This window comes from Mirounga angustirostris, unplaced genomic scaffold (assembly GCF_029215605.1).
Source record: "Mirounga angustirostris isolate CCGP_5_RB_7025 unplaced genomic scaffold, mMirAng1.0.hap1 SCAF_10, whole genome shotgun sequence".
NCBI classification, from domain to species: Eukaryota; Metazoa; Chordata; class Mammalia; order Carnivora; family Phocidae; genus Mirounga; species Mirounga angustirostris.
Window position 1 is genome coordinate 481,488 of NW_026991718.1, and position 22,669 is coordinate 504,156.

Consider the following 22,669-nt stretch of genomic DNA (forward strand, 5'->3'; position numbering starts at 1 on the left):
TCTGAAACTCATTTCCCTTAACTCTGAGGTGTAATAAAAATTAAATGACTTCACGGTAAAGTAGCAAACCTATGTTCCTGTCACACGATCGGTGCTTCATTAATGGCAGTTTTTCCTGCCATTTCACTCCTCTGTGAAGGAGATCATCCTCATAAACACCCGTACTTGAACTCTGGTCTCCTTTGCCCCCTTATTTTTCCTCCATGTTTGTTCTTCTTGATAGTGTGGAACGTCCATGATGGCTTTGAGTGGGCCTGTGGACCTGGCGTCCCTTCCAGCTGGCAGACACTGGCTTACCCAGCCTCCTCTTCTCCTGGGGCTTGTTCAGGGCTGATGCATCCTGAGTAGCCAGCATCCCTTCCGGGCTGTTCGGGACGCTTTGGTGGGTCTTACCTCAGTAACTACCAGTGTATGTGTGGCTTAGCGTGAGGGCATGGGTGTTGGAGTCAGGCCACATTTCAGGGTCCAGATCTGCCCATAACCCCAACTGTGTAGCTGTGATTGAATCACTGTTTTCTCAGTTATCTGACCCTTATGCTTACCTTGTAAGATTATAAAGATTAGAGAAAAATCTGTGGAAGGTATATAGCTGGGTGGCCCTGTAATACTGTTGCATTATTCCTGTTACTGTTCTTGTCGATTCTGACTCCATGAGTGTCTTTAAGTTTTGGACACAAGAGCATTTTTGGAATACCAGAGGCTGCTTCTAGGTGATTGAGTAGTACCACATTTGTTTGTTCATTTAATATTTTTATAGTGTCTTCCTATTCTAAGCTTAATTTTAAGTGCTGGGTACATCATTACCCTCGTAGAGCTTATATTCTAATAGGGGAGACCCCCACACACACCCCCAAGACACACACACACACACTTACTTAAAAATAGCCCAGACCTAAATTGCTAGTCATGGTGAATCCCATAAAGGCAATGCCCAAGGCCGAGGGTTCTGGGGCCAGGAAGGTCTTGGAATAGCTACAGGAAGACCACTGTGGCTGGAACATATGGTGCCTCTGAGCACAGGAGAACTAGATAAGGGCCAGAACTACCTTTGACTGTCATCCTTGATGACACCCTCCATTTTCCCCCTTCTTAGTTAAATAACAGAGCTGAAGGCCACGAATCCTGCACTTTCAATTCACTCTGATAGCCAGCCACCTTTTAGTCACCCGGGTGATTACCCAAGGGATTTTGCTTGGGTGTCTGAGATCATGATACCGTCTTCTTCTCTGTTGGTTGGTGTAGTACTGTCTCCTTTAGACCCATGGCTAGGGCCCCTGGTCACAGGGAATCTGACTGTGCACTGCTGTTTTCCACAGTCAGTTTCATATTCTCTGGTAGGATTCTTTTGGTCTCAGGTACAAGGATGAGCAAGGGCAAGTTATAGCTGTGGGAAGATGAAAACACTGTAAGGTGTCTGCCTTTTTTACGAATTAGAAGATGCACAGGACCTGTGCCCCAGGGTTGCTGCTGCTGAGAGTGGGGATTGTGTCCAGAGAGCCACTTTGTAAAGGATGCTGAATTCTGGCTTTTCTCCCATCTCCTCCACCCTTAAGCAAGCCTGGCATAGTTGAGGAGGTAGTGTGAGAATAGTATGGAGTGGGGATTTAAGGTAGCTCAGCTTGTTAAAAGTAGGTCATAATGTTGAAAATTAAGATGAAATAAAAACTCAGGACCAGGAAAAATCCATATTAGAGGAGGAGGGTTGAATATAGATGTTCAGGTCATGGGTTTTATAGAATTGTTCGATTTGGTTTTGATCTTTCTTTTGGCCTAAGGGGGGAGGAGATCATGACCAAGACTGTGATTTGCATTGTGCATAAGAAGAAACCTACCATTCCTAAAAATGGAAGAACTAATTACCACTATTACTAAATTGGAAGCAACTCCTTCCTTACATCTGTAACCTTCCTTTCCATGTTGTGATCGTTAAGGTCACTTCTCCCCCAAAGAGTAAGAAGCTCCTGACGCTGGCATAAAATGTAAGCAGGAAAATGCATCTTGGCTTATTTCCATCTTGTGGAAAGTGCTCAGGCTTTGAATCCTGCACGTCTGGGTTCAAACCCTGGCTCTTTGACTTGTATGCCAAGGTTTCCTCATCTGCAAAATGGGTGTTCTCATTCCATTTGGCAAAACTGCTGTGGGATTTAAGAGATTTATACAAAACACCTGACATGTAGTAGATGCTCAAAAAAAAAAAAAAAATAGCTACTATTATGACTTCTGGAAACAGATCATATGTGCCGAACCCATCCTGTGACCACTGTTAGCCTAACTTTGCACATCTGATTCTTGAACAATTATTTCTCAAGTCAACACTGACATTAATTATAAGGTATCTGCTTTGTGAGAAGTGAGATGACATGATACTTAATGCCTAAGTGCTCAATACATGGTGCCTATTACTATTTCTGTGCCATGGTGTTTTTTAAAATATTTTTTGTTAGGTTATAATGTGAGACTGTACAAACCAGTCAGAATTTGAGGGGTTGGGATTGTCACTAGAGAGGAGACGAAGCCTGACCTCATGGCTTGCCCCGTCATACTCAGGTCATATAAAACATTCCACAAAGAGGGCTGGCTCAGTCAGTTAAGCGTCTGCCTCTTGGGTTCAGCTCAGGTCATGTTCTCAGGTTGTGAGATTGAGCCCTGCATTGGGCTAGGTGCTGGGCATGGAGCCTGCTTAAGATTCTCTCCCTCTCCCTCTGCCCCTCCTCTGTCTGTCTCTCTACCTCTCTAAAACAAAACAATCTGAAACAAACAAAAAAACTTAAGTAAGGGCGCCTGGGTGGCTCAGTTGGTTAAGCGACTGCTTTCGGCTCAGGTCATGATCCCGGAGTCCCTGGATCGAGTCCCGCATTGGGCTCCCTGCTCAGCGGGGAGTCTGCTTCTCCCTCTGACCCTCCCCCCTCTCATGTGCTCTCTCTCTCTCATTCTCTCTGTCTCAAATAAATAAATAAAATCTTAAAAAAAAAAAAAAAAAATTAAGTAAAAATAAAACATTCTGCAGAGGATGTCACCGAGTATTCGTATGACAAGAAATAGAGATACTCATTATTGGTCATCCCATCAGCTCTGTAGGTGAACTTAGAAAGTTAAATTCCATTTTTCAGGGCGCCTGGGTGGCTCAGTTGGTTAAGCGACTGCCTTCGGCTCAGGTCAAGATCCTGGAATCCCGGGATCGAGTCCCGCATCGGGCTCCCTGCTCAGCGGGGTGTCTGCTTCTCCCTCTGACCCTCTTCCCTCTCGTGCTCTCTGTCTCTCATTCTCTCTCTCAAATAAATAAATAAAATCTTTAAAAAAAAAAAATTCCATTTTTCAGTTTGCAAAGACACTTGGCCAAAATGTTGGCAAAACTGAAAAATTCCATGATTATTTTTGACCTCATTTTCTCCTTCAGTCCCATGTTCAGCTGTCAGGCAGCATTGCAGATCAAGTCAGCCACATCGAGTTCATTCTGAGGCATTTGTGTGGTGAATAGCTTGGATTGTTTCCCTCACATCAGAGGGAAACTTCGAGGGTAGAATTGTCTCTTTCCACAGGCATCTCTGGGGGAACCCTTTTCACCCATGATCGTGGTCATTGATTTGGACCCATATGTCTTTAAACTTGTAGGATTAGTCTTTGGGGGAAATGCCTGTTAGTTGCTACATATGGATTCTGTGAAGCCCTACCCCCATCCCTTTCTGTCCGTCTTTCCCAGTTACCCTCTCCCTCCTCCTACCCCACTGTTATTCCTCCTCCTCCCCCTCTCCTCACCTCATTCAGGTAATGGAACTGTTATCAATCAGTCTCAGACTGAGTAAAGAAAAAGGTGTTTAAATAAATTTGTTTTCCTATACAAATATAAGTTCTTTCAATACATGGTGTTCTTGAATCACAGTTCTGAGTGATTGACAACTTGAAGCCATTACAGAACACTAATCAAAGGATTAGTGCTCATAATTTATTCCTTGTGCATTGGGAACAACTAATGCTAGTTTCTTCCTGTAGTTAATCTCTAAAAGTTAAATATGCACCATATTATATAAGCTGCTTTATAGCTAAAACTTGGCTCCAGAAAAAGCACTTAAAACAGTTTTTAAGGGTAATCATTAATTTGATTAGTGAAAAGTCCATAGTGGTTTCATGGTATTTCTTCCTACTCTCCTGAATATGGGTTCTTTGGAATTGTTTTCTAAGCAGAGATTTCATTTCTTGTTCCAAAGGGAAGATAACAGCTTCTTTCAATGGAAACTATTAAAATGGGTTATTGATTACTGGCATCTATGAAAGATCTTAGCACATTGTAATTTACTGAAGAGGGAGGTTTTGGTATTTATCATATGTCAGTAAAGGTATTCCAGTATCTGTCTTGACAAGATAATTAGGTAAAATTGTACATCGGGCAAACTGAATTGTAGGCACAGAAGAATAAGTGGGTGGGCAAGGGGGAAAGTAATGCTGATTGAGAGAGACTATATTCAGAATGAAGCCAAACGCCAGTGAACCAAAACTGTGATAGTTTAGTCACTGTCCATTTTGTAGATGAGACTGTCTTGAGTATTCTGTTTATCGGGGTGTTAGGAATGAAGTATGACAGGAGAACTCTTTTAGAGTAATGCTGCTGGGAGAGAGAGCTAATGTCTGTGTTACAGAAAACAGTCCTGTTTCTGGAATGGTTGGTAGTGCAGGCGCTCGACCTTCGTCAGTCGATGGCTGCTTTGTGATAAGCCGAGCAGAACGCACACAGGGTCCAAACAGATGTGGACCCTTGGTCCTAGGCGAGTCGCTTAACCTCTCTGATGGCAGTTTCTCATCTGTAGGTTGCTAATTACGTAGATTTAGCTTGCCTTGCATAGTAATCAGCGTCATAACTGCACGTGTGTTCTCCCCTTCCATCAGGCATGCCGTCTGCCTGCAAATCTTTGTTAGTACGAACTGTCTTAATGGGGTGACGTGGTTTCTTATTTACTTTTTCAGACTTCATTTTGCAAATTATGCAGAAACATAACAAATTCTATGAATCACTTTCATATACCACTGTGCATACAGTGTCTTTCAGAGATGATGTTGCATACTTTGCATAGTAATTGTATCAAGAATATTTTCTGGCCAGCCATTCATTTACATTCCGTGTTTGTTGCACAGGCCTCGTGCTTTCTTGTCTTGATACTTCTGTGATATTATTTTGCGTCATGCCTTTTGACAGTGACAAGCTCAAGCACTTCCTTCATTAAGACTTCTGTTAACATTGACAGCCATGTCCTCTGAAGTTACAGCTTTAGTGATCCCACTCTTAATGGGAGTATGATTGTGTGGCCTTTGTCCATCCATACCATTATTTTGCATTGTTGTTTAAGTACTTATAGCTCAACCAGATTTTCAAACCACTGGATGAGAGCTCTGTGTTGTAAACCTTTATGCCCTCCCTGGTGCTGAGCACAGTGCCTGGTCCATGGAGGACACTTAAGTTTTTGTTCATCCACCCATCTATTTGGCATTCAGAAGACACATGTTGAATGTTTCCTTTTGACCACACACTAGTGCTTGGAACTGAGAAACTAAAGATAAGGAAGATGTGGTATTATCTTTGCCATCGAGTGATCTATAGTCTAGTAAGGGAGACATAGAAGGTAATGAAAAGCTAAAGCATGTTACGAGTACCAGAATAGAAGGATGCTCAGAGGACGCAGCCAGGGAAATTTTTATAGACCAGGGACGTTTTTATACATAGGGATATTTATGTAGATGTTTGAATTTTGTCTTAGCAGAAAAACAGCATTTCTCTTGAAGTGACAGGTTAAAAGAGCATTTTTTAAAAAATTACTTGATGTTTTCACTTTGTGGATTGCTGCTGTTATCCCACGTATTATCACACACTTGCAAAAACTTTAAAACATAATTTATATTAACTTTATCTCCAAAAACCAAAAACGTGTCTCGGCATTTTCTAAAAATGGGAGTTCCAATAAATAGGGTATCGTATTCCAGAGGAGTTGCTTTTCAACTGTAAGTAATCTAACTTTGGTACTGCCAGAAGTCTCACTAGCTGCCCCCACATATGTTGTTTGCCACTGCTGAGGGCCCTGGAAATGTGGCATTTCTAGGAGTACTGAGGGCTGCCTGAAGGACTCTGAAAATTAGAGTTTGAAATTTATTCTGCATGGGGCATCGGGGTTACACTGGACTGGAGGCATTATATTCTGTTCAGGGTGAAGCCAAGACTAATATTAAGTCCCCCCCCCCCCAATAAAAACTGATCAACCAACCAAAACTCCTTAAAATTTTTTTTCAATAGTTTAAACTTAAGTGACCTTTTTTTTTTTATTATAGTATAAAGGCATCTAAGTCAGGATGAAAAGATCAAGATACGTGTTTTATTCAAATGGCATTCATTAATTCAAGTGAAAGCACATGCATCTGTTCTTACCTATTTTAATTCTGTTTGAACACAGTTATCAAATTTGGATCTATGGAATAGCAATTCAGGGCTCTTGGATGTGAAACTTAAATGCCTCAAAGTTGGAGCTGTTTCTTCCCCTCACCATTTCCTAAATTCCTGAAATAATAAGGTGGTTTACATTTCTATAATGAAGCTCAGATTTTAAATGCTTCTTATGACATAAATAAACAATGCATCATGGAGGCTGACAAGTCTGGGTTCATTTCCGGGCTGGTACGCATTGGGGGACTCTCCCATCTGAAGGAATGTGAAGTCATGCCTACTTCACGGGGTTGCCGTGACCCACATGAGATAACATGAAAATTGTATAATAGTAGGCATTTAACACGTCTCTTTCCCTTAATGTAAACTGCTTGCCTCCTGGTGGTTTACTGAATTTGATTGGCGGGAAGAAGGGACTTTGTAAGAAGCAACCTTTCTTCTTCAGTATTTAAAAAAAAAAAAAAAAAGAGCACATTGTTCAATAAAGGGACCAAATCTTAACACAATTTCTTTGCCCTAATTTCAGTTTGTCCACAGTAGAAATTGAAAATCGAGCCCAAGCCCTTCATCTCTTTGAGACTTTGAGGACTGATCCAGAAGCCTTTCACAAGCACATGGTCAAGTATATTTACCCCACGATTGGTGGCTTTGATCACGAAAGGTTGCTGTATTATTTCTCTCTCCTGGAAAGCTGCGGCTGTGCGGATTTGGGGAAATGTGCCATTAAACCAGAAACCCACATTCGGCTGCTGAAGAAATTTAAGGTAGTTGCTTCAGGTAAGATGATCATTTCCCTGCTCGAACTCATTCTTTAAATTAAATCTAAGGATTAATTTTTTGTACACAATCATGTTTGTGCATTGTGTCTGGCATAGATCTGAAACCACAAGATACAACGCTAATTGACTTTTGTTATCTTTCCAGCTCCTTTACTTACTGTTGAAGGAATTAAATAGCAAAGAAACTATAAGAAACCTATTGGAAGCCACATAGTAACTTAGAGTAGGCCTGGTACTAAAATCCGAAGTTTTTGACTACTCCTCCAGAGGTTTATTCCCTACTCCCAGGGGTTATATTTTGCCTTATATAAAGGACAAGGCTGAGACCCTTTACAATTGGCAGTCTGGCATAATTTCACTTCACTGGAGCCTCTAAGTTTAAAGTGTGTGTGGAACCCTTCAGATAAGTGCCTTTGAACCTTTGATACATTGTGGAAATCTTTAGGATGGTATCCGTGTCTCTTTATGCTCATAACTAAGGAAGTCAACATATTAATACCTCTCCAGTCTGTGTGGTGCTTTATAACTTACAGGGCACTTCGAAATCTATATTCATGTGATACTGGTAACAGTCGTGAGAATTGACTTCCGTTTATCAGTGGTTTACTGAGTAACCGAATTAGAAACTGGACCATTAGAAACAGAGGAAAAGGAGTAAGATCCAACCCCTGCCTTCGGGCCTTCGGGTAGTGGAGGGGAGGCCAGATGAACATCGGGTGACCAGAAGGCAGTGCGGTGAGTGGGCTGGTGGAAGAAACCGTGGGTGCCACGCCTCCAGTGCCCCCTTGAGGCGGTCCGTGGACGAGTTGACTCCACGGCCCATGACCCTGCAGGCCGAGATTGGCGCTCAGGTCTTCTGACCTGTGTAATCAACAGACTATCCACTGTAAACCGGGAGATGAACTTTTCCCTCCAGCCACACAGAGGGCTATGGATGTGTGTGAAAGCTCTTGGAATGAACCTACTCTCTGTTTTTTTTTCTTTTCTTTCCATTAGGTCTTAATTACAAAAAGCTGACAGATGAAAACATGAATCCTCTGGAAGCACTGGAGCCCATTCTTTCAAGTCAAAATATCTTATCTATTTCCAAACTTGTTCCCAAAATCCCTGCAAAGGATGGGCGGATGCTTTCCTCGAGCTCTCTGTACACCATCTGGTTACAGAAGTTGTTCTGGACCGGAGACCCTCACCTCATTAAACACGTCCCAGAGTCCTCCCCAGAGTGGCTCCACGCCTATGAAGTCTGCATGAAGTACTTTGATCGCCTCCCCCCGGGCGACCTCATCACTGTGGTGGATGCAATTACGTTTTCTGCAAAAGCTGTGACCAAGGTAACTGAAAAGATAGCTTACAGTGCATTGGATGCTTTAGAAGAAATGAAAATTGTTTGTTTTTATTTACTTTCTTGAGATGGAGAATACTTACATGTTTGACGTTTTAGTTTTTTTGCTAAGCGTGAGGTATTCTAATTGGGAAATCATTTTCTTCTATCACAGATGTGCAAGTCGTCTAAATTAGACTCCGACTGTTCTCATTTACATGTACATTTTGTACATGTTACAGTTCTCCTATGTCATTTTATAGTAAATATTCCATCCTGTTCTTTGCAGTTCATAAGTGGGAAATACCTCCAGCACTCAGCCCACCGTGCCTGCATTCAGAGGCAGGCCGACAACTTAGCTGTGGTTAAATTGAGCACTTAAAAAATTTCGCATGAATGCCATGTGGTAGTATATGGCTTGGTGATACAATTGTCCATGAAAGTCTCTGTAGACATTCTCTGATGTCTGCTCCATGCTTAGGTCTGAGCCCCTTTAACTGGACTCCAAATCTTGTTCTGGATCCTTCTAACAATGTACAGTTTCACACAGAGTAAATACTGTGGGTCCTTCTCCTCCCCTTCTTGCCCTCTGCTTGGCCACAGGGCACTCTGTCCTCGACAGTCTCCTACCTCTGCTCTCAACTGCTGAGCTCTGTTGCCTTTGGAACTTCCTCTTCATCTGCTTTGCCGCTGCTTTCTCTTTCCCCAAGTTGATCGGCAAGTCCACCCAGTATCTTATCACAAGAATTTTTACTGTGGCTAATATTATCTTGAAAATTTACTGTAAAGGCTAAGAATTCAAGTCATTCATTTGGAGGTTGGCACAGGTAGAGGTTCAAACATCTGTGGGGATTTCTAGTTTTGTTTTATTTTATTTTTTTTTAAAGTCTTTATTTGAGAGAGAGAGTGAGCATGAGCATGGGGAAGAGGGAGAAGCAGGCTCCCCGCTGAGCTGGGAGCCCAATGCGGAACTCCATCCCAGGACCCTGGGATCATGACCTGAGCCGAAGGCAGATGCTCAACTGACTGAGCCACCCAGGTGCCCCAGGATTTCTAGTGCTAACTAACTTGTTAGATCAACAGTTGTGGATAACGAAGGATTTCATGTCCTTATTATTAGAACTCAAGTACTTCAGTTAATAACTTGGTTTTAAATTCTATGAGCACTGCTATGAAAAGGAGATGATCATTTCTGTTGTTTTTAAGGAAGAAACTAAAGATTTCAAAGGGAGATAGCATCATATATTTGAAAAGAGTACAAGTTTCGAGTCCTGTAAACCTGCCTTGAACTTTGAACCTGCCAATTAATAGTTCTGTGGTTTAGACTGAGGAATCTGCTAGACCTCTGTCTCCTTGTGGCTGAGTTATCTGTGGTGCAGATAATATTATTACTCCCATTTTGACAGGTGAGGAAAGTGAGACTCCATGAGCTTAGTTTGATAATAGAGGAGCCACACCCTGAGGTCAGGAAGGCTTTTTTTGAGGGTCTTTGCTCTTAACTGTAGTGTATCTTGTCTCAGAACAAGCAGTTAGAGTCAAGGGCCCAGAGCCATTCTAGGAACTGTGGGAGGGCAGGGACCAGAGAGCCCCAAGGATGTTCACTCCAGTGGAGAAGGCTTTCATGGGATGTGTCCAGAGCAGGGCTGAGTCTAAATGAAGAAGGCCAGGCAGGAACCTGGCAAATATGGGGAAAGATAAGAGTCCAGCAAACACGGGTTTTGAATTTCCCAAGAATGAGAAGAGGGTCACAGTTCTGACTGTGTATGTATTAGCAATGTAGGAAGTATGTATCGAGGGAAGGGAATGAACCAACTAGGGAGTTGAAATCCAAGGAAAAGCCTCTAGAAGTGGGACCGTGAACTGGCTACAGGGGCTAGACAAGCAAACAGACGAGGTGCGAAGCCAGGAAGACAGAGGGTCCTTCACTCCAAGGCCGTTTCCTTCCCCTTATGCTGAAGCAGCTTTTCAGTATTTTATGTGAGGGCAGCAACAAAGACTAGCTCCATGACCAAGGCCATATGCTAATTGTGAGCATGTATATGGACATGGACAGACAGTTCTAGATTTTCCAGCAGCAGTTATTGACTCATGATTAAACTGAAGAGTTGGATGTAGAATCCACTACGAGTGTTCGTTTTTATTTATGATGTTTTAAGTCAGATGTTTGCAGTTACAGCACATTCTCATCACCTTAGTTTCTTACTTATACCTTCAGATATCCTCCCACCACCTGAGAATGTAGGACACAGTTGTTTATGCACATAGGTGCATTTTTCCTGAGGAAGAGATGCCTGGCTGATCCAATAGAGAGCGAGTCAGTTAATTATGTGGCATTGCTTTCTCTTAGTTCAGATGGTATAATCCTTAGCAAGGTACTCTTGTCTAGTAAACTATCTCAAAAGATGGTTTTCTACGGAGTCAGGTAAGCTATAGAAAAGTGAGGCAGAGGCATTTAAAGTTAATTTCACATCTTTAGTCTAGCTTTATGTTTTCCCTCATTTTATTAATTGGCAAGCTTTTAATTTTCCATTGAGAGAGGAAAAATAAAAAGTTTAGATACAAGGCTTGCTTGAAATCACACAATACTGTGCTAGAGCGAGTGAGAGCAAGAGAAATTCAAATTGAAATACAACCCTTACATGTCAGAGGACACATTTGGAAAAGGAAGTGCAACTGGATTTGGCCAAATTTGCAAAACACCAGATGTTCCCACAGCTCCTACATGATGTTAAAAATGTAAAATAAGGAGCACCTGGGTGGCTCAGTTGGTTAAGTGACTGCCTTTGGCTTAGGTCATGATTCTGGAGTCTCCTGGGATCGAGTCCCACATCAGGCTCCCTGCTCAGCAGGGAGTCTGCTTCTCCCTCTGACCCTCCTCCCTCTCATGCTCTCTGTCTCTCATTCTCTCTCTCACAAATAAATAAAATCTTAAAAATAAATAAATAAATGAAAATGTAAAATAAGTGTATACTACTCAAATATAGGGTGCAGTTTTCAAACGTATGCCCACATTTAATTCAAAACCGAACTTATGGAAAGAGCTGGTAAGCTAATTCTAGAGTGTGTAACAAGAACAGCAAGCAGTTGTTTGGATGCTAGAATTCAGACAGGAGTATCTGTAAAGCCCGCTCTTAGTATCCATCCCCTGATGGAATAAAGCAGAGAAGGTCCTTTACCTTCAGGATAATTGTCATTCAGTTGCCATTTGCATTAGTAAAATTTGTGGAAATTCTGAGGAAAATATTCACAACATGGTATGATGTCATGTAGGCAGAGATTGAATTTGCATGACATTTGAGGTGATGAATATGCAGAAGGGAGAATATGAATGTCTGAAGTTTGGAGCATTTGCTCCAAATTGAAATTGTTTCATTTTTGTGGAGTCAGGTAAGAGTTGCTTTCCTATGTCTTTTCCAGTTCAGCAATTAGAAACATTTTTTAGAAGGGACAGAGAGCAAGGTAGTGGGTTAGAAATCCCGGAAAATGGTCAAAGAACCTAAAATTCAGGTCAGAACACTATGTGCTTGGTTCAGATGTGATGTGGTTAGATAAGGGGGACTTCTGTGCAATCTCAGCCTTCATCTTAATCCCAGCCTTTCATGGTCCCCACGCACTCTGGTTGCTGGGAGAGCTGCGTTCATAAGTAAGGACACGGGAAATACCCCTCTCACCTATGAGATGCTCCCCAGGAGTTTGCTTAGGACCTTTCTTCAAAAGCCCCAGAGCGTCATAGAACTAGAAGAGGCCTTCTGTCATCCTGCCTGGTGCTTCTCAACCTGGAATTGGATAGGCATTTACCACCCTCAGCCCAACCCACATGAGCCCTCTGTTCCAGCTCCCACCATTTGTTTCTGATGGGAACAGGCCGTCTCCTTTGGGTTAGAGTGGGAAAAATATTTGGAACCTCTTATCTAGTCTGACCTCTGACCCTCAAGCATCATATCTATTGATAATCCAGCTACTACCCCTTGTGTGTGTGTGTGTTTATGTGTATAAAGGATTTTTCTTTGGGCTTCTTATAGTTTCTACTTTTTGGTTCTGCTTTCTAGAGCTATGGAAACAGCATAAGGGAATCTCTTTTTCATATTATGACTTCTTGAAATAAGCTACTGTTTCTTCCTTATCCTATTATCCAAATTATTTGCTATAAAAATCTGGAAGAGTAAATTTGTCTTAAAAAACATATGACCTAAAAATCAGGGGTGCCTGGGTGGCTCAGTCGTTAAGCATCTGCCTTTGGCTCAGTTCATGATCCCAGGGTCCTGGGATCAAGCCCCACGTCGGGCTCCCTGCTCCACAGGAAGCCTGCTTCTCCCTCTCCCACTCCCCCTGCTCATGTTCCTTGTCTCGCTGTCTTTCTCTCTCTCTGTCAAAATGAAATAAATAAAATCTTTAAAAAATAAAATAAAAATCAAATGTATTTTCTAAGTTTGTCTTAATCAAAGGCTGCAATATAGCAGTAACTTCAGGGTCTTCACAGTGCTAATATTATCTCTTAACGAAGAATGGCAGCACATTTTTCACCATAATAAGCAGTCAGTGTCTGAAACCACTGTAAAAATGTTTAGATAATGCATATTACCTAATTGCATGGCATGATATATGACTTTCTGATGCACAAATCAAATGCATATTGTGTAGATTTCAGACTGAATCACTAAGTATTTAGGCCTTAGCTGTGTACCATATACAATACTAGTTGCCACTGACAACATTAAGATGTAGAAGACATTCCTAAGAAAGTTAAAAAAAATTTTTTTTGAAGATTTTCTTTTTAAGCTGTACACCCTACATGAGGCTCCAGCTCACCACCCCAAGGTCAAGAGTCGCATGCTCCACCAACTGAATGAGCCAGATGCACAAAATGTTTTTTTTTCTTTACAGTAAAATTATTATAATTGAGAATTACACTCCTTATGAAAGCATAAATTCTTTGAGGTGGTACCTTTTATCTAATTCTCCAGTTCCTAGTATGGTATGAAGTAGGAACTCCTCAAGTGTTTTTTAAACAATTATTATGAAAATCGGTGATTGTAAAACCTTTTGATCTCTGGGTGCCTTAACATTCTTAAAAATTATCGAAGACCGTAAAGAACTTTTGTTTATTAAGGTTATATCTATTGATATTTATCATATTAGAAATTAAAACCAGGAAACTTTGGAAATACTTAATTCACTTAAAACTATCAATAATAGACCTGTTATAGGTCGACATGAATAGCATATTTTAATGGAAAATAACTATTTCCAAAGAAAAAGGATTAATGGAAGACTGACATTATTTTATATTTACATGTCTTGCTTAATAGAACACAGCTGGATTCTTGTGTTTTTTTCTGCATTAGGTTTTTGCTGTTTGGGTTGAAGTAAATGAAGAAGATCCAGCCTTACACAGGTTGAAAAAGGGAGAAGTGCTTTAGTAGCCCATAACTTGGGGTGTTCCCCTTTGATACTGCACTGAAACTCAACAAGGGGTAGATTCTTAGAGGCCAGCTGCAATGTGGAATCTAAAACTACATCACTGAACACTTTGTACTCTGTTACATTAAAATCACTGGTCTATATTGCACTTTGAATGGATCTTTTACCCATGTATGGTTTGTAATATAATGCATTAGAGCTTTGGAAAATAGTGATCCACTGAGTTATGCAGATCATCCAAATGTTGATAAATTGCATTATACAATATCAACAAAGTCACATGCATTAATATGAGCTCTCATCTCAGCAGATGAGTCTTTAAGTATTGGGAAGCTCTCAGTCTCACCGTGGTAGATACAAGTTTTCCAAAATTCTAATTTTTTGCTTGACAGCTCAAATTTTATCAGTGGCAGCAAATACTATGAATTGTTTTCCTTGAAGTGACAGGCTCATTTTGTTCACTTTGGAGAAAATGTCTGCCAAATATCCAAGTCTAAATAACCAGAGTTTTCTATTAGTTGTACTTTTAAGCAGAAATGGTGATGCATGCAAAAAGCAGCATGCTTGAGCTCATAATTCAAACCATCACACAAATGCTTTTTCCTTATTATGCTTTGGTATACAGTGAAGTGCTTTGTGTGTATATGTCAGTTCTTCATACAGAATCTGAAAAACCGTTCACTCAATGGTTGAGATTTAATAAAATTAATCATTTTTACTCCTTCATCAAGAACATTCTTAAGTGAAAATTTGCCAGCGAAGACCGAAGTGGCTCTTAGTCCAGTCTGGTGCCACTCCCTTGATCTGTGCTAAGTCCTCACGCTTTTATCCACCGTTGCTTTTTTATCGACCTGTAAGTGCCAATACAGTGAAAAAAGATAAACAATGTCTTAAGTGTCCTCAAAATAATTTTGACTTAGCAGACTGCTCGAAAGAGTCTTGGACTCTTGTGGTTTGTGGCCCACACTCTGAGAACCACTGTCCTAGGTTATTGTTTCCAAAACTACAGCTATCTTTGATGCCTATGTGAGAGATCATTTCAGCTTCCTAAATATTTATAATATCAATAAGAATAATGAAAATATGTTCTGGTAAGTGCATAAAGGATTACCTTAAATTTGCAGTTCCTTAAAAAAGATTAATGTCTTTTCTTTTTTTCTTAGAGAGAGGGAGAGAGTCGGGGAGAGGGGCAGAGGGAAGAGAGAATTTCCAGCAGGCTCCACGCTCAGCGCAGGCCCTGACTCGGGGCTCAGTCTCAACCCTGAGGTCATGACCTGAGTTGAAATCGAGTCAGATGCTTTACCAGCTGAGCCAACCAGGTGCCCCAGAGCAGACTGATTTCTCATCAGCTTTCCAGATGTGGAAATATTATAAACTGAAAATGCAAGGTGGAGTGTGTGCCTGGTTGTGCCATTACACCACCCTTTGAATTTGTGAACTGTGCACTATATTTTTTTCTTTCTTCACATTTTAGTTTTTAAAATTTTTTTTTAGCCAGCACATTTATCTTTTATTGTTAATCGAGCTTAGTGGGGAGCTCCCTGGGAGATGTCTGAGAGACGTATCGGAAAGGAGAAGGGGCTTGGAGTAAGGGGGCGTCTCCTAAGGGACCCTCAACTCTGTGTTCCTAGGCCAGGGTATCAGATCAGAGGAAAGGTGATTTTTCTGGGGTCTGTTTGCCGTAGTGTTTGAGGGTGATGCTTAATCATGTTCCTCTCCTCCTTCACTAACACCCACTTTTAGAATTCAGAAAGGTGAAAGCAAAAACATCAATAAGTAAATGTTGATAACTATAGTTGGAACAGCTGGTGTTGGAGAGTGTGGCCTGGGTCTGTGGCCCAGTGGCCTCTCTTTCACCTTTACACTCGCGTGGAACTTGACTCATTAGTGCTGCCCCAGAGGCCATTCTAGAAAGAAGTGGAGAATGAGTGCATACTGTGGACAGGCAGCCTGTGCACAGGAAGAGCCACACTCCCCAGGGCTTCTGTTGGCTCCCGTCCTGTGGGGACGATTAGGGAGCAGAGGGAGAGAGATGCCATGGGTGTTCCTCCTGTAGTTTTCTTCCTGTTGACTGGAGTGAACTTTTCTCCCTGTCATGGGAAGACGAGGAATGGGCAGTGGGCTTTTTGCTCCCTGACCTGACTATAGGCTTAATAACAAAAGCTCTTGCCACCGAGGGGAGAAAGCTGTCTGGGGTCTGTCAGAACCTGGTCCCGGGGCTCCCACTTGATGAGGCCATTCCCCTCATATGTACGAGTGTCTGAAACCCACGGTGGCAATTAAGCCATAGCTTCCAGAAAGCTCTGAAATAGAGCAGAAGAGCACACTCTTCTGACTCTTCTGACAAGGCTAAAAATTTACTCTTTATTTCCTATCTCAGATTTTGCCCAACTGAAAATTAAAACTCCTCAGAAGTTAAACAAGAGCTTGAATGAGTAGAAAATGTGCCAAGTAATATAGGTCAGCAATTTTAGTCCCCATTTAAATTCCCAGAGGAGAAATTGACATCTTAAAAATAAAATCTTCTTTGCCCTTTTATTTGTAGTTCAGTTACATCAAAATAAAAAATTCATAAGTTCATGGAGGTAAGGCTCACAGATTTTTCCTCATTCCTGCTTTCTTAGCCAGAGAGGTCTGACTTAGGTGTCTGGGTAAAAGCAGGTTCCTTCAGCAAAATACACTTTCTTTCTCTTGAGTAGTATAGCTTCTCAAATCTGAAGTTAAATTAATCCCACCTCAAATTTTTATGCATCTTATTTTAAAAATAGGGAAAAAAAAGTCATATCAGCATCAGCTCCATAGCCATGCAACTTAACCAGCCCTGAAACAGCCGAGCAAAACAAGGTTCTAGAGTTCTGGTCTTAGTTCACTCCAAACACACATTCCTAGAATGCTGGAGAGCAGAGCCCATGGCTCAGTGGTGCGTGGGGCGCCGGGGAGGACAGTCGACACAGGAAACCCCACTGGCTTTAGCTTTGCCAGGATATCAGGTCAAGCCATTTGTCCAGAGATTGGTTGAGAGAGTCTCCTATCAAGGGGTTAACTGTGGCGTGTGTTCTCCATGAGGGAAGGAAGATCTGTCCATCCATGCGATCTCCTATCTGAGATGGGTTTATTTTACATGTCCCTGTCTGTAGTCACTCTGCCTTCCTAATTTCCACGTCATCACTGGAGCCCTTCTTCTCTCAGTTGAGTGCCACATAGCTGCTGTCCCTGCCACTTTGCTGCAGAATCCCACTTGTCTTGGAAAGCAGTTTCCTGGGGGAGTTTGCCATTCATGCCCGTATTCGTTTTGGTTGAAAACCACCCTCAACTGCAATCAGTGTAGATGTTTTTGAAACCTGTACCCCTCAGGACCTGGGGAGGACCATGACCTTTACTTGGTGCTTGTCCCTGAACTTTATGTTGGTGCTACTTTGTGAGAGTGGAAATATTCCTATCCTGTTTTTAGGGTTTGATGGGGAAAGAGCAATAAATAACAACTCATCTTCTCAAGTTAAGATCAGTGAAGAGATAGATCAGGTGGTTGGAAATCAAAAGAGCTTTGTTTTTGGTTGAATTGGAGTGGCAATTGTGGCTCAACTCTGCACATCAGCGTTCCTGGTAGTGCTCTGCGGTGCTCCCTGTAGTGCTCCACACCTTCAGACAGCTCTGCCAAGAGCACATTAGAGCTGCAGAGCCTACGTGCTCTCTCAGAAGGGCTGCCTACCAACTTGGTTTCCATTCATGGCATCCCCACAGGTGGCCTCTAGATCAGTGCTGCCCAGTAGAAATTCATTATGAACCCCAAGTGGAATTTGAAATTGTCTAGTAGCCAAATTAAGAAAAGTAAAATAAAATAGGTGAAGTTGCCCTCATTAACATTTCAACATTTACCCAACATAAAAATACTAATGAGACACTTCTTCTCTCTCTCTCTCTTTTTTTTAATGCTCTTTGAAATCCAGGGTGTATTTAAATCACATATCAGTTCAGACTAGTCACATTTCAAATGCTCAGTCACCACATGAATGTATTGGATAGATACACTTCTCTGGAACCCAAGTCTGGGCCTGACCCACAAGTGTTTATCCCTGGAAGGAGAAGAGCAGAAGAAAAGTGTAGTCTCCTCCTGTCAGGCAGATCTCAGAAAGGAAAAGGACTAGCCACCCATCATCAGTTTCTTCTCCCTGTGGCACCAGATGTCACTCCTCCTGTCTTGAGTACTGAAAGAAAGAAGCACAACTTAATTTCTTGGGGCCCATAGGGGAACCTTCTGCTTTATGGGTAAGGTAGGCACTCCAGAGTCGGAGAAAATGGTCCCTCCCACACATACCCAAATGGATGTCAAGCTAATAATAATAAATTATAAGACCTGAGATGTTATCTCTCATCTACAGAAATCACTGTTCCTGCTATACAGTAATGATAATAAAAGCTACCATTTGTTGTTTATTATTATATACCAGGCACTGGCTTGACATTTTACCTTATCTCTAATAATCATCACAAAAGCCCTGCAACATAGCATTATGTCCCAGTTTAGAAATGAGTAAACTAAAGGTGAGATGTTAAGTATTTTGTTCAAGGTCAGAAGTGAGTTATCCTAGTCTTACCTACTCCATGTTAGAGGTCTTCAGCAAATGGTAATCTTTTACTCCCTTAGGGCCCACTCACTGTGTTCAGAGGCAACCCATTCATTGGTTGAATCCATCTGTTCATTACTCTCTTACATGCAGTTCTCATCTGCCTTTTTGATCCACCCTCCTTTCTGTAACTACAGAGAAATAGAGCCACTTCCTCCTGCCCGTGACTGCTCTTTGGGTAATGGATTAAATTATACCTTGTATCACCCAAGACTTTTCATCCCCATTATTTCTTTATTTCTCAAATAACCTGGATTCCATATGTTTTCATTCTATTCATCTTTTCCTTGAAGTTTATGTTCCCCTTAAAAAAAATAATCCCTCTGTGTTTCAGTTTTCTAGTGCTGTTGTGACTGATTACTACTAGGCTTAAAGAACACAAATTGCCTTATGCTTCCATAGGTTAGAAGTCTGACAAGGGTTTCACTGGGCTAAGATAGGGGTGGACAGAAACTGAGGACTCTGAAGGCTTTTGGGGCAAATCCATTTCCTTGCCTTTTCCCTTGTCTGGAGGCTGTCTGCCCTCATTCCTTGGCTTAAGGCTCCTTTCCCCCATCTTCAGAGCCAACAGCATTAACCTCTCTCTGACCCTTCTGTCTTCACATGTTCCTCTCTGACCAGAAGCCAGGAAAGGTTCTCACGTTTAAGGATCCATGTGATGAGACTGGAGCTTGTGTAGATAATGTAGGATAATCATCCCATCTCAGGGTCCGTACTATTAATATATCTGCATAGTCTCTTTGCCACGTAAGGAGCATATTCACAGTTTCCAAGGATTAGGACATAGACATCTTTGGGAACCGTAATTCTGCCTATCAATACCTTTACATATACTAAGGTTTTAGAGACTTCACAGGCTTTATAATAAGGTTTTATAGAAGGACTGAAGTTAGGGGTGCCTGGCTGGTTCAGTCAGAAGGGCATGTGACTCTTGGTCTTGGGGTCGTGAGTTTGAAAATTGAAAATATAATACATACATATTTTTTATCTATAAGAAAATGGATTTTAGTTTATCCAGTATATAACATTTGTACTTTAAAGCCGAATAAACTACATGTATCTCTGTTTCTAATTAACTGGTGTGTGTGTGTGTGTATAATGACATGGATCAATTATTGGAGTATATATTGTAACAATGAATACAAATGTTTCGATTAGCATGACTTTTTATATTGAAAGGATATCTAATCCACATTTGTCTCAGAAAGCACTGCATTTCTGAAGCTCTTGTTCCTGAGTGGAAAGTGGCATACTCATATGTTTTTTAAGACTTCATCGTTTTTTAAGAGCAGTTTTACGTTCACAGCAAGATTGAGAGGAAGGTACAGAGATTTCTCATATGCCACTTGCCCCTCCAGGCACAGCCTCCCCCACTATCAACATCCCTCATTAGACAGTACATTTGTGACGGCTGAAGAACCTACACTGACATATCATCATCACCCATCGTCCATAGTCTACCTTAGGTCTCACTCGTGGTGTCGTATGTTGTAGGGGTGTGGACAAATGTATGATGACATGTATCCATCTACCCATCATCAGAATATCATACAGAATATTTTCACTGCCCTAAAAGTTTTCTGTACTCTGCCTATTCACTCTCTACCCTAAACCCCTGGCAACTACAGATCTTTCTGCTGTCTCCATAGTTTTGTCTTTTCTAGACTGTTACAGGGTTGGAAGTGTACACTATATGGTCTTGGCTTCTTTTTTTTTAAAGATTTTATTTATTTGAGAGTAAGAACACACAATTTGTGTGTGGGGGGGAAGGACAGAGGGAGAGGGAGAAGCAGACTCCCTGCTGAGCAGGGAACCTGACATGGGGCTCTATCCCAGGACCCCGAGATCATGACCTGAGCCAAAGGCAGACATTTAACTGACTGAGCCACCCAGGCGCCCCTTAGATTGGCTTCTTAAACTTAGTAACACAAATTGAAGTTTCCTCCGTGTCTTTTCATGGCTTGATAGTTTCTCTCTTCTTGGTGCTGAATAATATTCCATTGTCTGGATATATCACAGTTTATATACCCGTTCACCTGTTAAAGGACATCTTGGTCACCTCCAAGTTTTGCAGTTTTGAACCAAGCTGCTATAAACATTCAGGTGCAGGTTTTTATGTGGACGGAAGTTTTCAACTCCTTTTAGTAAATACCAGGGAGCATGACCACTGCCGTATGTTAAGAGTATGGTTAATTTTGTAAGAAACTGCCCAGCTGTCTCCTAAAGTACCTGTGCCGTTCTGCATTCCCACCAGCAATGGATGAAAGTTCTTGTTGCTCCACATCCTCGCCAGCATTTTAAGTTGCCACTGTTCCCTGTCTTAGTCATTCTGACGATTCTAGTAGGTATGGAGTGGTATGTCATTGTTGTTTTAATTTGCATTTCCCTGAAGATACATGATGTGGAGTATCTTTTGTATCTTCTTTGGTGAGGTATCTGTTAAGGTCTTTGGCCCAATTTTTAATCAATTGTTTTAAAAATGTTTTAAGAATTCTTTGGGTATTTTGTGTAACTTTGCAGAGTGAAAGTTTTCAATTTTAATTTAATCGGTTTTTTCACCAGTTTGCCTTTGGTGCTGTATCTAAAAACTCACAGCCATATCCAAGGTCATCTAGAATTTTTTCTTTTGCAATCTTTTAGGAGTTTTATAGTTTTATGTTTTACATTTGGTTCTGTGGTCCATTTTGAGTTAATTTTTGTGTAGGGTCTAAGGTCTGTGTCTAGGTTAATTTTTCTGCATATGGATGTCCAGTTGTTCCAGCACCATTTGTCGAAAAGACTGTCGTCACCCCATTGTATTTCCTTTGCTCCTTTGTCAAAGATCAGTTCACTGTATTTATGTGGGTTATACTTATGTGTTAGCCCCCTCCTCCCCAATTTTATGTTGTTCACTGTTGCTACTTTTTAATCATACTAACCTCAACTATGAAAATATTATAAAATGTTTCCTCAGTGTTACAAGATGACTAAATGTTAACTTTCTCTTCTTCTTCTTTTTTTTTAATCTCATGAGTATTTTTCCCATTGATACCTGGTTTTGGTTTAGTCATCATTTGACCCCTTTGATTCTGAACTGAATGAGTTTTATTCATGCCAGATACATTCAGGAACTGTTGATGTGAGTACTTTTTCGTTGCCATTGTTCTAGGTGCTGTAAAAAAAGACTGCCAGGTTTGCCCTTGAGAAGCTCATGGTTGCTTGGCACAAATGTATGCATGTGTAACAGATGAGTTATAAGTTAATATAAAAAGTACTATTTAAGGGTTTAATAAATGCTGTGTGTAGGAAGGAAGACATAATCAACATTTACTGAAGGCCTTCTGTTTTGTGTATTTGTTAATAATGATACCCGGTAGTGTTTGTTTCAAGATTTTCAAATGTGCAGTATATACTACTCTCATCTGACTTTCAGCTAGCCTGTGCATATTATTATAGATGTAAACATTATCCTTCCATTCCTGCTCTTGAATGCCTTTGCTTTTAAGGAACTACTATTTCTGTTTCGCAGAGTGAAAGTTTAGTTCGATAAGCATATCCTATCTTGGCAAAAATGCAAAAAAACAGGAGCTTAGGAGATAAGCATAGAAGAGAAAACCTAAAAAGGAATTGGGTTTTTTTTTCCCATTATGACTGTCAAAGGCACAGAATAAATGGGAACAGAGAATACTTAAAGGATAGAGAATACAGTTTTTGAAACTTGATGTAACATAATTTACTCATATATAAATAAAATATAGATAGTCCTAAGAAAAATGACCATCTATTACAGGACTCTAAAGAAAGGAAAGGTTCCCCCTTTAAAGGTTTTACATGGTGTTTATACTTCCAAACTTGATTATTTGTCCTACCTGTCCTTTTTCCATTTATTAAGAGTAAAAAATCTGTAACTTCCTACAGAAGTCAATCTGATTTTCCCATTTGGCTTAGGATCTTCTTTTTTTCAAGTATACATCATTGGTTAATTTGTTCATTCATTGAACAAATATTTATTGAGTGCTGGGGAAGACAGCTTGTAAGATGGCCCTTAATGATCCCTGCCTCCCAGTATTTAATCCCCTGTGTAATCCCCTCTCCTAGAATGTGAGCTGGATTTATTGAT

The 22,669-nt window shown here is 41.0% G+C and overlaps 1 protein-coding gene across 5 annotated transcripts in view; it reads left to right on the forward strand.

The window, feature by feature from the left end:
• Positions 1-22,669, forward strand: part of NBAS (NBAS subunit of NRZ tethering complex) — a 322,841-nt gene that overhangs the window by 220,112 nt on the left and 80,060 nt on the right. For all 5 annotated transcript variants that reach the window (XR_010405385.1, XM_054509604.2, XM_045884116.3 and 2 more), the window contains 2 exons: positions 6,951-7,201; positions 8,200-8,534. Coding sequence is in view for 4 of the 5 variants with exons in the window: in XM_054509604.2 (XP_054365579.2) it covers positions 6,951-7,201; positions 8,200-8,534 (586 nt within the window). In the remaining variant the exon portion in view is untranslated. The remainder of the gene's footprint in view (positions 1-6,950; positions 7,202-8,199; positions 8,535-22,669) is intronic.